General features: G+C 36.6%; 1 protein-coding gene across 3 annotated transcripts in view; it reads left to right on the forward strand.

Moving 5' to 3' along the window:
• The first annotated feature begins 6,693 nt into the window (after positions 1-6,693).
• The window catches only part of LOC140136005 (protein MTSS 2-like), a 127,994-nt gene continuing 117,060 nt past the window's right edge, over positions 6,694-17,627 (forward strand). For 2 of the 3 annotated variants that reach the window (XM_072157711.1, XM_072157712.1), the window contains exons 1-3: positions 6,694-7,158; positions 8,245-8,306; positions 9,919-9,992. In XM_072157711.1, the coding sequence (XP_072013812.1) occupies positions 7,087-7,158; positions 8,245-8,306; positions 9,919-9,992 (208 nt within the window). In that variant the 5' untranslated portion in view covers positions 6,694-7,086. The remainder of the gene's footprint in view (positions 7,159-8,244; positions 8,307-9,918; positions 9,993-17,627) is intronic. The other variant, XM_072157713.1, reaches the window with a different exon arrangement.

A 17,627-nucleotide genomic window follows, 5' to 3' on the forward strand; every position in this document is an offset into this window, starting at 1 on the left:
TCCACCTCTTTCTGGTGTTCTTTGAGTCGGATACCAAAGGCGACCAGTTTCACCAATGTAGGAACTTGGGCAGTCACCGCAGGGTATTTCATAAATGGCTTCCGCTTTCTGTTGAGGGAGAAGTTTATCCTTTGGATGGACGAGCATATTGCGGATGGTACGATGCAGTCTGATGAAGCCACTAGTGTAGTGGTGAAACGTCACTAAAACGTGAGTAAACCAACTTCGTTTTTACTTGGAATTGTTCAAAATGAACAAAATTCACAGTTGATATCAACATTCCTAATGAACTTGTTCAAAGAAGCTACATTCTCATTGACAACAACAAAAATTCATCAAGAACTTTGAGGAAATCACTTAATGTGCACTAACCAATCAAGTGTTGTGCGGAGTTTAATTGACAGTGACGTCAGACACAAACTAGTCTAGAAATCTATCTCAGAGTGTAAGGAGAATACTTATGTGACCTGTTCCCACAAAATGAGCGTAAAGTCACTCACAAGTTGGTGGTTTCGAGACCTTCTAATTGTTGAGTGGCTGTTCTTTGTTTGAATACACCTGTACAGACAGTGGTATGTCCTATATGAATGGGGACATAATATGCTATACTCTGTATTTAATTATGCCATCATTAACAAAGGACATACCACTGAAATACAGAAGTGTCTTCAAACAAAGAAGATCAACTCAACAATTTGAATGTCTCGAAACTCCCAACTTGCGACCGTACGCTGATTTCGTGGTAGTAGATCACATATTACTCAAGCTTTACAATATTGAAGAAGTTGCAAGTACAATATTATTTATAATATACTTATAATGAGTTCTTTGATGATATTTTGCCTAGTTCTTTTTACAAATTAAGCATACTGACAATGCTCTTGATGTGTTACTATGCACTATAACAATGAATATGATGCATTCATTGACTCAACAGTAGCAGATTGTGTCAGCAGCCAATCAGAGACAAGTGCATCTAACAGTGGATACACGACATACATGTAAATTACACTTTCATAAAAAGGAATACAGCAATTTATACTAATAATACGAGGATCATTCAAAAAGTTCTACCTGTTGGGTCATAACTTTTGTTTTGTTAAAGGTAGCTACTTGAAAATTCGCATACATATAGTTCGTAATGTCACCTGTAGGTGGTGTGAAAATTATGTTAGGTGACCTGAAAAACACAGTAAGATATGGTTCACCGGAAACGGTCAAAATATGTAAAATATTTACAAAGGGGTCTCAAGTACAGTGTGTTGAAGATCCCATTATTATTCCATTTGGTCATGTTATACAATAAAAACTATATAAAACACAAGAATAATCATAAAATTATATGTACTGGTTAAAAGGTTGCCACAAACTGAAAATGATGGACATTAATATGCACAAAACTTATAGAACAAATAGCCAGTGTAATAAAATTAGTATAAGTAACCACAAACACAGTTTATGAAGATATTGACTTTAATAAAACATGGTGTAAAATGGTGGCATTATGTCCCTTTCTTTGGAATAAAATACCACAATAGGTCACAAAGGGAATTAAAGTTACTTTTTTGACTGAAAATGTGTTATAGTAGCTTTAACTTTTGTGTTTTATCTAAAGGTGCAGCTAGAAAAGTCACGCTGTAGGTATGGACACTATGCTAAATGCTGATCATCATTGCCTGAGATGTTATAAGATATCCCTCCAAAAATTGGAATTCTGGGTAATTTCTGTCCATCAAACTTTTACTTTTTCAGTCACTGATGATGTTTTTGACTGTAAGGTGTATATTCATTCAACATTTATATTGTTACTAATATGATATTTTGTATAAAGAGGAAGTTCGTACATTGGCTGCACGCATGTTTTCAAGTGCAATATCCAAAGATGCGTCACCGTTTCCGGTGTACCATATCTTACCCTGTTTTTCAGGTCACCTACAAAATTCTGAAAATGGTCTTGACATGATTCTCACACCACCTGTAGATGACATTGCGAACTATATGTATGCAAATTTTTAAGTAGCTACCTTTAACAAAACAAAAGTTATGACCCAACAGGTAGAACTTTTTGAATGACCCTCGTATATAACCTTTGTGTGCCGTTTCAAAAATGTTTTGCATTTAGGGGACAATAAAAACCCTGTTCTACAGGCGGGCGGACGGGCGACCCTTCCAAGTAGGGTCGGTCGGTCAGGCCTTTGTTTTTTTGTTTTTGCAAATGACCTAAAAAATCACTAAAATCTGTAAATATTTGCAATATTTTGAATTACACACAAATAAAATCCTGAAATTTTCAAAATTTGGGTCGGCATTCATTTGTATGGGAATTTTTTTTCACAACATGGGTTGGTCGTTTTTTTTTGTCGCCTTAACTGGGCTGGCACAGTTGATGAATTGTGTATCTAGTTCAGGCCCGCACGCAGTGGTACAGCCGCATTAAACAAAACAAAAACAAAAACATCCCCTTTTCAGGGTACAAATGTCCAAGAAGGTCCAAAAATGATAGGGTGTGTATGGCTTTCTATGATACTGATGTTCCTCACAGTACTATTTCAAATTGTACCTTGAAGATTGATTGATTCCTTGATTGATTGATTGATTAATTGATTATCAGTCAAAATTGGTAAATGCCAGTTGTCATAGTAAGCATACACAATTTAGAAAAGACAAATGCAAATGAATAAGTCTGGTTTAAATGAAGTTGTTTACAAAGCAGGTCATGTTTACCTATGAAGTAAGAAAACTACATTATGAAGAGTCAAAAGCAGACAAATGACATTTTCAAACCTTTTATGTTAAGGCTATATTCTAGGTTTTAATTGACACCTTACTTTAAAAATTCCAGTGTATATTTTTGAAGCTATGATATAAAACAGCACATTATTTTCATATAATGTTCTTTGTATTTGACGAGTTATGTGAATAATGGATTGGGTTGTGCATCTGAATTGTTCATGTATGACTTAATAAAGTGGTATGTTAGAGTTGTTATTTTTATATATTCAATGGAATGTAAGGACTTTGAAGGAAACAGTGATGATACCATGATTTGTTACAATATTGATAATTGATATTATGTCTATAATTAAACCTTGGTTAATTGCTTAGAGTGAGTATTATTACTCATCGGGAGAAAATAAAGAAGTAAATGAATTTTGGAGACCAAATGTTTCATACCAATATGTAAAGACTGTGTATAGGTACGTTTGTGAAAAGGAATGTGAAGTAAAGTACACATTAAATTGTGGATAAGTCTCCACATAAAATCAAATAATTTAAGCATGTATTATCATTATTGGAGGCTTTTATTTTTAGCAGATTGTGATTATTTTGTCACCATTCTAAATACCAAGAAAAGATGCGGTTGATACGCATTCAATTTTATTGGGCAATATCGAAAGACCCTAGATACAAAATCTACCATTCTGCACTGAACATACAATCATTAATAGTGCACAATGGTCGATTTTGTATCTAGGATATTTGATAGTGCAGGCATGAGAATTTTCAGTTTTCAAACTGAATTTTTTAGTCAAAATTTCCGCAACTTTATTTAAAATTTCAGCCTGTTTTTGGTACTTTTTGCCCAATTTCACACACATTTCAGGTTTTTTTTAGGAAAGTCCAGTGCATATTAAGATTTTTGGAAGCGTCAACTTAGTATCAAAATACAAAAAAATCTTGTGTTCCTAGTAAAAGTAGACTACATACAAAAGACTAGAAATTCACATCTGGTGTACACCTAAAGTTATTATAAAGTGGTCGAAATTTGCTGATTTTAAGCGCCATTTGTGGCTGAACCACTAGGGGGCCCTACAACCCTACCACCACCTGTGGGATGATGGTGGCCCTGATATGTAAGATGTTTAGTCCCTTTTGAGTTTTGTCAAAGTCCCACCCCCTTAAAAGTTGGCACCCCCCCTTGCCCACCCTCTGAAAAAGTGCTGGCTATGCCACTGTCTAGGTCTAGAAGCAAAAAATGTGTATCCTTGTGGCTCGTAGAATGATTGACTTAGGCCCTACATGATTTCCGGGGTGGTAACCATCGTTGGGGGGACTCAACTTTCGAAGTGACCCCCCCCCCTTGAAATCCCAACGAAACTCAACAATCGGATCTTTTTGGCATTAGGTATTTCAGACACAGCCAGTGAGTGACTATATTCAACAAGAGGGTCACAACTGATTCCATTGAGAAGAAAATGCCCCTCAAAGAGAGCACTCTGTCATTTGGACCCCTTAAATTCACAGTTTTGGTCAAGGTCGCCAAACTTTGATGGCCCGCCATTCGCAAACGAAATGGAAGTTTTTCTTGTGGCCTCACCTAGGGGTACATGAAAGTAAAGAGGGTGGGTGTACACTCGATCTGTTTTGGCATGGACTGACCCTTAGAGAGAATTTCGATTCTAAAGGCTGTGCAGCCAGTGGGACAGCTGCACCCCCTGAAGAAGTCTTACTCTTACCACCTCCTGTGGGATGCTAGCCGCCCTGGTATATTTTAGCCCCTTTTTGTACTTTTTAGCCCATTTTATAGTTTTGTCAAAGTCCCCCCTAAAAGTTGGCACCCCCCCCCCTCCTTGCCCACCCTTTGAAAAAGTGCTGGCTACTCCACTGTCTAGGTCTAGAAGCAAAAAATGTGTATCCTTGTGGCTCGTAGAATGATTGACTTAGGCCCTACATGATTTCCGGGGTGGTAACCATCGTTGGGGGGACTCAACTTTCGAAGTGACCCCCCCCCCCTTGAAATCCCAACGAAACTCAACAATCGGATCTTTTTGGCATTAGGTATTTCAGACACAGCCAGTGAGTGACTATATTCACCAAGAGGGTCACAACTGATTCCATTGAGAAGAAAATGCCCCTCAAAGAGAGCACTCTGTCATTTGGACCCCTTAAATTCCCAGTTTTGGTCAAGGTCGCCAAACTTTGACGGCCCGCCATTCGCAAACGAAATGGAAGTTTTTCATGTGACCTCACCTAGGGGTCCATGAAAGTAAAGAGGGTGGGTGTACACTCGATCTGTTTTGGCATGGACTGACCCTTAGAGAGAATTTCGATTCTAAAGGCTGTGCAGCCAGTGGGACAGCTGCACCCCCTGTAAGAAGTCTTACTCTTACCACCTCCTGTGGGATGCTAGCCGCCCTGGTATATTTTAGCCCTTTTTGTACTTTTTTAGCCCATTTTATAGTTTTGTCAAAGTCCCCCCTTAAAGTTGCCCCCCCACCCTCTGACAAAGTACTGGCTTTTGCCACTGTCTAGGTCTAGAAGCAAAATGTGTATCCTTGTGGCTCGTAGAATGATTGACTTAGGCCCTACATGATTTCCGGGGTGGTAACCATCATTGGGGTGTCGGGGGGGGGGGGGCACTCAACTTTCGAAGTGACGGGAGTGTGCGGAAAGCGGTTCAAACTTTCAGTGAAATTTGATAAAACTACAGGGGATAATTATCCTTGGGTAGAATCCCCCCAATAAATGCGGGGGGGGGGGTCATCATGTGCCGTGTAAATCAGGCCCCTAAAACGGGGGTCATCCAGTAAGACCCAGTAGGACTAAATGTAGCCAGGACCTTTTCAGATGGGGAAATAGGGTGCAAAGCACTCACTTTCAAGAGGGGTAAAATTTGACGAAAATTATCAAAAATAGGCTAAGAAGTAGGTCTACACAAATGCCTAAGAATTTTAAACAGGGCTTCCAGCAAGGGGGTCAACTAAGGGCTTCTCACATCACAGCTGGGAGAAGCTGCCTAGCCCGCGTGCCCCTCCACCCAATTGGCTACCCCACTGGTCAGGCCTATAGACAAAAATGAATCAAAATTTGACAAGCTAGTCGGATCATTTTCAAAATTCTGGTCATTAAAAAAAATTGGCTCGTCGGTGAGAGTTTATCTAAAATCCGTTTGAATTATTACAGAGTGGTCACTGAGCTTCATTGACATGACAGCAAACAAAAAATGTGTCATTTGCTAGCACCCGTCTAAACGCAATTCGTTTCCGATATTGTTCTCATAGGCCTAAGGTTATAAAAAAAAAATGATTGCTGGAAAACGTTTGAATACTAGGGTATAAAACGTTTTCATTACATTCAAAAACATTTTTGAAAACGTAGGTCTACTGCAAAACAAGTGTTGACAAAATGTTTAGCAAAAATAGCCTCATATTTAGGGCTTTTAACTCGCCCCGCGCTTCACTTTTAAGTTTTGGCGCGCTTCGTGCCTTAGTTCCGACAATGAATCATTTTTCTTGAGTCTGTGTAGTTGGAAGGGTTGGATTAAATTAATTAATTAAAAAGTAAAAAATGTTGTAGGCTCCCTATAGGGCCTAATAAATATGTAAATAATAAGAAATCACTGAAATATGGGGGAAATGGAAAATCTTGAACAAATTTCCAGATTACTCCCCTTGGAAATCCACTTCTTCTCATTTCCCCGCCCCTCTCCCCTTCCCAACAACAAATCTGCCGTTTACTAGAGCATAAAAAAAGTCAAAAAGTCCAGTAAAAAGTTTGCTTTCAACAAAAACTAACTTGAATATAGCTATTGAGGTCGCTGTTCTGGAAAAATGATTTTAAAAAATATAACTCTCATAACATTTGTCAAGTTTTGACTTTAAAGGTACAGAAATCAATGTATGGAACTTAGCCTTCTAATTATGAGAAAGCAATTAGCGACCACTTCTTTGTCCAATCAGAAGTGCCATATCAACCCATGTGATTCACATCCTTCGGGACAAGAGTGGCACACAGGCTGTATTTCGTGTGAAGTTTCTCTGTTCCAAAAATTGTTTTCTTGCCAGTTTTGAACGAAAGAGAACCATTTCATTACTTACTATGTTAAATATGGATTCATTATACTCTACCAATTGCGTTTTTAATAGAAATGGATTGTTATAAACCGTGGATTTAGTGCATTTGTGAACTCAAGTGGAAGGATTTTTACCCGCGGAGTATACGCCGACTGAGCGGTGTTGTCGGAGTTGGATCAAGCCGTGGATCTTTGCTGACCGATTGGGTCAGATCTGCGCTTACAAAGCCAACCTGCTTAACCAGGATTTGTATTGAATTACATAGCTATTATTATTTGTATTATACCTAATCATGGAAGGGAATATAGAAAGGGATTGCAGTGTTCTTGGAGGCTTGTTTCAAGCTATTGTTAATGATATGAAAGTAAGTTATAAAAAAGACATAAAATTACGCAAGAAAAATAGAGTAACAATGTCAATAACATTGTCAATTAACAATAACATTCATTCAATTGAATTATATCATGCATGCTGAACTGAATGAAAACAACTTTAAACAAGATAGTTAAACATTACTTAGTCCACATGAGAGCAACATGCAATAATTCATGCAGATTCGATGATCAGATCATGACAAATTAAGCCATTGTATTAATTTTGTATAGAAATTTGTTTTCAATTGTGTACATCATGGAAAATTCAATGTACACAAGCCGAGCGTACAACGCTACTCTACGCGTCCATTTTAGCGAGGTTATACTGTGTACAACAGCTTACTATCATGACTATTCACAGCCACGCAGAGTATGTTCCTTGATGTACACAATTCACAAATAAATAATTTTTCTACTATAGGCCTACCCTTCACATGCTTCATGCCTTTGGCTTTTGCACTGTCCGGGCCGGGCCCGATTTGGCAATGACAATGTTTGCCATGTTTACTGCATAAACAGGAAGTGTGTTTCTGCACCTATAAGCTCAAAAGGACTTTCACTTTAGAAATTGATCGTAAATGAAAATGATGTAGATTGTGAAAAATATTAAAATAAATTGATAGAAGTAGAATTAATATTGCACAATATCGGTTAGGTACAGGCCTTTAGACCTTTTTCCAGTGACATCATCCGTTGAAATTGGGTAAAAAAAAACCTCCAAGAGACAGCCTGTAGGAAAACACAGTATTCGGAGTGATCCACATGCAACCGCAAAGCCAACACAATTTTAAGATCTGTTTGTGTGACGCGCTGTGACCTGAAAATGTGTCTTATTGGCGATTCGCGAAATAAGTTGCCGCAAAATATAAGTGTTTTTTACAGTATTAAATTGTGAAAAAAAAGTGACAATGTTTTTTTTTTCAGTGTGTCTTGATTTTTTACATGTAGACAGGCTGTCTCTTAGACCCAATTTTGATTAATGTGACTTTATCATAGAAAAAGATCTATGATAAAAATTGAATATGAACATTTTTGATGATAATATGTTGCTTGTTAATTTGTTTGCCCTTTTGCAGACTAGTGTTCCAGTATGGGAGGACTTCTCATCAAAAGCGACAAAACTACATTCACAACTCAAGTAAGTGGGCACAACTTTGTTGGTGATTGCTACTGCCGCAGAGTGCCGCTGCTTAAAAAAAATAGAAAATGCACAGAGATTTTAAGGCTAGGTTGTACAATTAAAGGTACACCATCCATGAGAATGCACCATTCTGAACATTCTCAAAATATAAATCAGATAGCGTTTCAGATTCCAAAGTTACGCCAATTAGAAATAATTCATGCAACATTACCATATTTATCAAGTACCGGGTACAATGTAGTACAGAACATATTTTGATATAAAATTGGACCGATTGAGCCCATATTTATTGGTCTCGTTATGAGACGACACGTAGTCGAGTCCCAATGTTTTAAAAACTCATAGCGAGACCAATAAATATTGGGCATAAAGCATCCAATTTGATCATTTATGATGTTTTGGATCCAATATTTTCACACACTTGAATTCATCAAAACGTTAATAATGAGCAAATTTGTGTTTTTGGTTTATTCAACATTAATGATTTTAAAGAGGATGGGTTGTAACCCCTTCAGCTAGATGGTCTCCTAGCCTAGTTTGTACCGTACTATAATGCATGAAGTGGACATTCTCTGGACAAAGGTCAGATCGATGACCCAGTATGGCTGGGACAAGTTACGAGATGGAAATTGGACCAAATGCAGCACATGTGCTACAAGTGCAACGTAATTGCTCATTGTTGTAGTCACTGTGCGTCACAATTGACTTGATTAATATTCGTGCACCAATAAGCTAGAGCACAACAGTATTGGAATATCGATTACTTACTATACTAAGATACATGCGTGTAATTGAGTGAATTTTAAACAAAATAAGTGTACAAACTCGGGAAAAGAAGTATGGTACCAAAAGCATATCATTACAATTGTGTCTTGTCAAAATTTGTGACAATTTATGTTACTGCATAAAGACGCTTCAGTTCTAATTTGAATGTTAATTTGTGACCTGAAAAAAATACATAATTTGTTAAATTCAGTCATAAAATGACCTGTAAAATTCGATTAATTCAAGTGTCTGGGTACCGGTACCATGCAGCTGATTATAAATTATATGAATTTGACATGATAGATATGATTTATTAATTTGAGTTTAAAGGTTTAAAATGACTATGAAATAATCTTATTTTTATTAACACCAGCAATATTAGTTCCTATTTTGATGATACATGTACATATGTATGGCATGTTTATGCTGGTATCACAATTATCAAATCAACCACAAATGATTGCAGTAGTTGTCTCTGTGTAGATCCAGGGACTCTCCAAATCAGCAGGGGAAAAAATTCCAAAATTATTTTTTAGTTTATTTAGATTTTTCCCAAAAATGTCAAAAAAAACAAACGCATGCACATTGTGCAGCCAAAATATGCAAATAATACAATTAATTGTAGCAGCCCTACTATATTAGGTAACAAAACATTGAAAATTTATTTAATAAATAGTCATACTCAGTTACATTGTAATGTTTGTTTGTGTACATGTTATGTTTAAAAAGTACATGCTTAGTAAGTTGTTGGTAACGTACATATTCCGAATGTTTATAATAATTTTTCTCTTCACGTGCCTTGTTTTGTAAAATCAAAATTAACCTTATATTTTGTGTTATTCAGGACCACCATTATGTGTGTCGCCACATTTCTGGAAGCCTTTCAGCGCTTGGCTGATGTTGCCAATAATTCAAGAGGTAAGATGCTTTTAGGATGCGAGGTGGGCTATTCCATTTAAAATCCACACTACCCCTGTGAAAGATTTTGGAAATTCAAAAGGAATGAACAGAGTAGTGGCAGCCCCCTTTGAACTCACCCTCCTTCAGTGGAAGATTCAGTTTCAATCTTTCTCATAGGGCGTATGAAATTCAAATTGAACGGTTTGTTCCATTTGAAATTCCTACTCCACCTGTGGAAGATACTTCCATCTTCCACAGGGGAGTTTGGATTTTAAATAGAATAGCGCAATGGATGGATGGATGGGATGGATGAAATGCTAGATGTTATTTTTTGTGTGATTTCTTTTTCTCATTTCAGGTGAAATTTCTAAGATTTATATACTGGTAATAGTCAACTGTATTGAATATTAAGTACATATGATTGAAAAATTACTCTATTACTCTTTGATTAAGATGAGTGGCATGTGGATTAGGCCTATGCAATAATCTCATCTTGTCATGTATAGACACTGTGATTCGGAGGATAACAACAGAAAGGAATTTGGAAAACAATAGCCATACATTTTTGGAAAACAATAGGCCATACATTTCTGATTGAAATGTCAGGATTTGTCTGAAACTTGCATCTTTTTTCAGTGAGCCATCACTAGCTGCCCTTGGACAACATCTGAGTAGCTATTGACTATTGAAATCATGTGGTAAGGCCTAATGGTGAGCGTAAGAAACAATGTTTTGTTTAAATCAATCGGCATCAAGTACAAGCCGAAGTAATAATATTTATTCGCTAGATACCAAACTTGATCAATATAAATATAAAATTGATGACATTTGGAAGCGAGATAAAGAGGGCATGTAGTCACTTAGGTGATGAATTGAATTTGAACTTGTGAGAATTAATGTCATCAGTGATCTGCACTAATCAGTTTTAAAGGTCTTCATACAAGTAAATGATTGATACTGTGTAAATAGAATTAATGGCCCATGTGTGCTCATGGGAAGAGCAAACATGAAAATGATTTTGTATAACAGTAAAATGTGTTTGATGTTGGTAAATTAATGGTGTTGAGATAATGCCAAAAATAAATTGTTCACTTTGATTCTTTTAAGAATCAAAGTAACTTTTAAATTAAATTTTGAAAAATTTTATTTTTTTAATCCAACAACATGAAAATTTTATCTTGGGAAGCATTTGTCATTTTGATAAATGCTGAAACCAATTTAAGTGGGTGGTAATGTTTAATGAAAAAGCAAGTGCTTATGACACATATTAGGAATTTTGTTCAACATTTTAATTAGTGACATCTGCTTCAAAATCTGACCAATTGAATGATGATGACTTGATTGTAAGGCATTCACCTAAATGAAGTCATCATGTACCATTATCGCCATGCTTACATTTTACATCGAACAAAAAAGAATCGTGGACGATATTTGTCATTTCAGAGTGGCCTGGTTAATCAAAAACTTTTGAGAGCTAAAAGAGAAAACAAATGTACAAGTGGAGCAGTCGTGACTGCATGTACTCCGACTTGTTGTTTTGCAATTAAGGTTCCGGAGTAGTACATGCAGCGAATATCAATGTTCAGGACTCATCTCTTTTGACCAAAAATGGAGAAATGCTGGGAGCCAGTGCCACAGGTACCCCACTGTCAACAGGACCAAGAGCCTTTTGTCATATCAAATTCATGCTCTTCATCCCACCAAATTACTTTTGACAGGCATTAATAGCGTAATCTCGTATCCCATTAAGAAATTTGCATATGAAGACAAAAATTGAATATTTTTGGTAGTGGAAAGATAAAAATAACTACCAGGTGAGATGTGTCTGGGTGATCGAGAGGATTTTATTTTGCGGGTCATCTTTGATGGCCTCATACCTATAGCATAGTCCGAAAACTGAATTAAACAATCATAGTGCAAAATTTGACCTCAAGTTGAAGAGTATGAGGTTTTGTACCCAAATTTTCAAAGGTCATTCAATGAATGTGCAAATGTATTAGGGAAGTGCCCTGATAGATGAGCATGTTGTGGATCCCAGCGATACTACATGTGATTGACGGGTTCTCTTGATGAAATATGTGTCATAACATTGGCTTTGTCATACAAGTATGGATAATGTGTCCGGTATATTGACAAAAGCGAGGGAGGGTTGAAATGGTATACCTGATACCGAGCTGGGTGTCGGTTTAAAAATGAGCGCTCTCAGGATGTCATTTGGAGAGGTTGGTATTTTTTAAGCGGAATTGGGTAAATTTGTTATGTAAATTGGGAGAGGTTTACGTGATTCATGTTTGATGGGAAATATAGACAGGAACAAGATCTCTTTTGGTTGTGGATGATAGCTCAGGGACTATCTTTTGGAATTTGCTGGAGAGTATTAAATAGCTCTTCTGGAGCCTTCATGTTCAAGGAGAGCTGTTTAGATCATTTACAATAGAATATAAGGAGAGCTAAAAATCACTCTCCTACATCAGATTTAATAGAGAGCGATTGCTCATGCTCTCTTCAAAAGGCAGTCCCTGATAGCTAATTAGGATGTGCAGTATAATAAATGATATCAAAAACATGAAGGGTGGGAAAAAAAATACATGCGTTATTAAATCTCTGTGCAGTGTGCTTGCTTAATTACTGAATCGTAAAAACATACCTGATTGACAATTACCAGCTACTTGAAATCTTTGCGATTATATAATTGGCATATTCAATGATGCATTTCTATCATCCCAGTCTCGGAACTCGAGTACTGGCGTTGATTAAAGAATCGTGTCGCCCTATTATAACCAATAAAGAGGTTCATATTTCAACTCATTACAAACTATGCTGTTGGTAACGGCATATCATATCCGCATGCTTCATTTATACCGACTTGATGGTTTTTATTATGTGGAGCATGTTTTTGCGTAGCTTTGGTTTTATTACATCTTTTGTGTCCTAATTTGAGTTGACTCTAGCTGCAAGGTAAACTACCGTTGGTATCATCTTCCAAACTGACCTGTATAATTGTGTTTCTAAATGTCAGAATGAGAAGACATACTGTGAGTGACTCAGTTATATCTGCATTACATGTTGCTATAACATTTGATCTGGTGAAAGGATATGTGTTACAATGTTGAGAAATTAAATGTAGGTTAGTAAGCTCAAGTGTAATTTTTGTTTTGTTTTTTAGTCCTCTTTGGCTATGGTTTGTGTTCAAACTAAAGCAATGTCTGAAGTAACTGAATTCTAATTGAAAAGTTTCACCCCTGGCTTAAGGTGGTTAAGATCCGAGACCATCTGAATTCAACAGCTTCAACTCTTGGTGGTTTTTTTTGCCCTTCAACTAAATGACTCGGATTGAAATCATACTGCAAGAGCAAGGTACCGTATTGCAAGAGATATCAAAATTGAGACTGACATCATCATCTCCTTTGGCACAGTTCAGTGACTCTCACACATTGTAAAATAAACATGAAATTTATATTCCTGGTGAGATGATAATTCACATCTTAGAAGGTTAACTTTGCTAATTTGATACTGTAAAGACTCACCTATTGGCGTACATGTAGTTCGGACCCTTTGCCTTCCAAAAGTTTGATTTGTCGAAAAAAGTATTTTCTGTGCTGAGAAAATTAACTTGAACTGAAAGGCCCTGTATAAACAATAAGGGATTTCACAAGGATGTCCCCTTTGACAGATGTGAGAAGGGGTACAAGTGCAATAGATAGAACAACCTGACGGAGTGAAAGTGAATTAATTTTATGTATCTAAAATTTGTTCATATACCATCTTATTGAATGCCTGTGCTCTTGACACATTGTAACCATATTGACCATATTGATACAGTGCATGAAGAAGTCTAGATAGCAATAGAATTAATGTGTGTGTGGAAATGTGAAGAATTGCAACATTGATTTATTGAGTTGCACAGTGATAATGTACATGTGCTTGATAATATTAAGAATATTGATTACATTGTATATTACTTTGCAGAATGAAGAAGTGCTCTAACATATTGACTGGCTTTTCATTCTGATGATTTGCTTCACATGTTTCCAACACATTAGGCGTAGATGGCAACTTCCTATCGATGGCAAATTTATCTACGATAAGCAATAGCCTTTAATCCTAAAAGAGCAACATACATTACATCCACACGATACTTACTTTTGACCCATTTTGCGACCTTTAACAATCGGTTGTAGGTGGAGCACTAAGAAATCCTAGTCCTCTCGGCCTTCAGCCTTGCTGCTCGGCTTCGCCGACCCCCCCCCTCCAATAACCGAAGTGCTTCTTGAAGGACAAAGAAATCCTCTAGGTTGCTCCTAGATGTAATTAAGGCCAAAAAAAAAAGGTTTGTCTCAAAGCTCACGAGTGGTTTGTGCGAAATGCAATTTTTCCCCCAACTTTTTATGGTATTTTGAGAAAAAAAATTTCCGCATTTTTTTTTTTTTTTTGCGCGATTTTACAAACGCGCGCTCGAGCTAAATCAGTATTTGCCTAATCAGTATACAGCAAGTGCATCTAGTACACAAGCGCTTCTTACGAACTTACTTTTGCAGCAAGGTAACTACAATCGTACTACAAGTTGCCTACGATTATCTGAATACAGCTTTTTTGAAGTATACTTTGTTAGTCTAACTTACAAGCGCTAAACATGACTACTTAGACAAAGTTTTGGTGAAATGTTCTGAGCGCCTATTCTGAAATCCGTACATTGTTATTTGTACAAGTAGGCCCTACATGTTTTACATGTTACTCAAAGCTCTTTGACTTTGACTCACTAGCTTTTTGAAAATCTGTTGCTCAGATCACACAGGATCCGTTCTCAGATATCTATGAACATATCTTGGCAAGTATAAAACCCAAATAAATCAAAACTTGAGGGGATTATTCATCCCTAGGTCCAGGCCTAAAGGTCTCAAGAACTTTACAAAGTGTTGTTTTGCTGAACCTAATCTGCCAGGGATGAGTAATATTGTAGTAAATGATGAGAGGCTAAAAATATTCAGTCTGACTTCCCTTGCTGTTTGCATGCCTGTGTACCCTGGATATCCAGCGTAGTCTAACCTGAGGGAACAGTTTTCCATTTTGTCACCTTCCTATGAATGTAAAAAAGTGAAATCGGGAAATGTTTGTTTTACAATGTGTAGCATCAGGACAATGTGCTTAATTCATATGAAAAACAGCATCAGTGATAATAATGTTCTCCAACATGTTGGACTACGGCTGTGTGTCATGACCCAATTTGCATTCAGCTCCTTGTTTGTTGCTGATGAAAGATCATAGATTTGAATTGCTTCTATTTGCTTGTGTAAAGACTACATGCAAGTAATTCAAAGTAATTGAGTCAAACTAAGTACATTGTAAGTACTGTGTTTTCTTGTTAGGGATATGTTCAAATCATAGGCAGAGTTACACTTTCAGTAACTCGATTGGAGCAAAACATGTTGTGTGAATTAAAGTTGGTTTGTTCAAAATTTGATTTGTTCAATCTGTAAAAACTAGATTGGTTCGCTCACTCGCCTTATGATGGAATTCTAAAGACAGTCTGTTCCTGTTTAGTGTAGGATACTTGGTAATGCAGTCAAAATTTTCTTTTCTCATGTATGATGATTTTGTGAACGTCTTTCGACAAGTTTATCCAGTTTAACAGCAAGGTTGCAAGTCAGAAATTAATAATTAAGTGATTCATGTGTATAAGGCCATGTGAATTTGCAAAATGACCCTAAAATTGGTGTGAAATTTTTTTATGAAAATTTTTAGTTTGGTGATTGCTGAGAATATATTTTTTTGGTAGGAAAAATCATATGTGAAACAGAACTTCGCAGAGTATGGATAGACCTACATAGTTGAAAACATAGAAATTACACTGTAATGATCATAATAAATTGAGAAATAAGTATAAATTAATATTAATTTCAAAAAAAGTTTTAATTTTGTTTCTCCATTTGTGACTTGACTGAATTTTTTATCCAATGGCCATTCAAATAGGTCTACATGTATGCAGGAATGTCAGTTTCAAGTGGAGAAACTGAATGGAATAAAAACAAAAGTGAAGCCTAAAGAAGGATGGGGAACAAAACGCCCGTTTATAACAAGTGTGTTGCTGGTTGTCTGGATTTTGAATTAAAATCTTGGATTTGTTTCAGCGGAAAGTGGAAAATATCAAGAGCATTAGAGCCTAGTGGTCATTTTTGGATGATTCACAGCATGTATACACACATTACAAAATTTTAATTAACCAATCTGCAACATGTTTCAGGCTAAACAGGTTTCTCTTAATAATTTAATTTGTATCCAATGTTGTTTGTTAACCAACCTATTAATAACCAATTAAAAACCACTTATATTTCTGGCAAATTTACAGTCCGTAGTCCATGTAATGTTAGGTAAGATAGGGAAGCTGCGGAAAGGGAAGGGCTGGCTAGTACTTCCTAACAGCTGTTGCAACATTTCGCATGTTGTTTATTTGTTGTTTAGCTATAGATTTGCTAGCTTGAGACTATTTTGCAAAACTAATAAAACTTTGAGCAAAATATGCAAAAACAGTATTGTATAAATTGCAATAATGGACATGCAAACAAGCTTATTTACTATTCGCTGTCGAAGTGACGTAATAAATCAGATTAACTACCATAGCAATAGATGAATACAATTTTGACTATATCGCCCTGCTCTACAAGCAGGTTGCACTCATCACATGTGTATGTCTGCAATCATAGATTGAATACAATACCGCTCTTTTCAAAGATACTTATCTTACAGGTACGAGTGATCAGAAGGATATGGTTCAATGCATAGATACCGCATGAACATTGTAGTGCAGGGCGATATAGTCAAAAAGTGTATTGGGTAGTTAATCCGATTATTACGTCACTTCGACAGCGAATTTCTATCTAGCAATCCTGTATCCTTGACTCATTCGCACCCTCTCCTTTTCCCATCTCTCCTATCTTTAGGCCCCTAAATAGTCTTTTCTGTATTTCATAATTTTCCTCGTCTCTTTCTGTCCTATTCCTTGTCTCTTTGTATCCTCTCTAGTCTCTGCCTTTCTCTACCTCTTTCTCATAAGCATGATAAGTTGAGTTGAAAAGAGATGAGACTATATTTTACATTGCAAATAAATAATATAATTCCACACACAAAGCTAGACAAAGATTATGATAAAAGGCTCAAATCCCAATTAATGGTGCTTACAGCATTAGCAGCACAAAATGTGTAGCCATTCAGCTCAGGGGCTATAGCAATAGCAGGAATTTGCATACAAAGGCTAGCCTCACCTCAAGAGCCCGAAGATTTGGCACAAATACTGAAATTTCCATTCTAGTGTAAGCAAATGTACCCACTGGCAGTCTGTGGGTTTCTTTCCTGCAAATACCTTCACACCCTTTGTTAATATTACTGAGCTTGGGTAACAATATTCAATTGAAAAAATAGACAGTTTTGAATTATTATTCTGTGCATTTTCTTGCACATCATAAATAATTTTCATACCATATCAAAAGTTGACTTCATGCATTGACAGGCAGTGCTACATGTATTACTATGGAGGTGCTTGTCAGTCAGAATTTTGACAGGGGGTATAAAAGCTTTCATGGTAAATATATTTTGAGGTCACTGCACTGTCAAAGACCCCAAAATGCATGTGTGGACCAAATGTTTGTTGAGTTTTCT

This window comes from Amphiura filiformis, chromosome 16 (assembly GCF_039555335.1).
Source record: "Amphiura filiformis chromosome 16, Afil_fr2py, whole genome shotgun sequence".
In the NCBI taxonomy this organism is placed as follows: Eukaryota; Metazoa; Echinodermata; class Ophiuroidea; order Amphilepidida; family Amphiuridae; genus Amphiura; species Amphiura filiformis.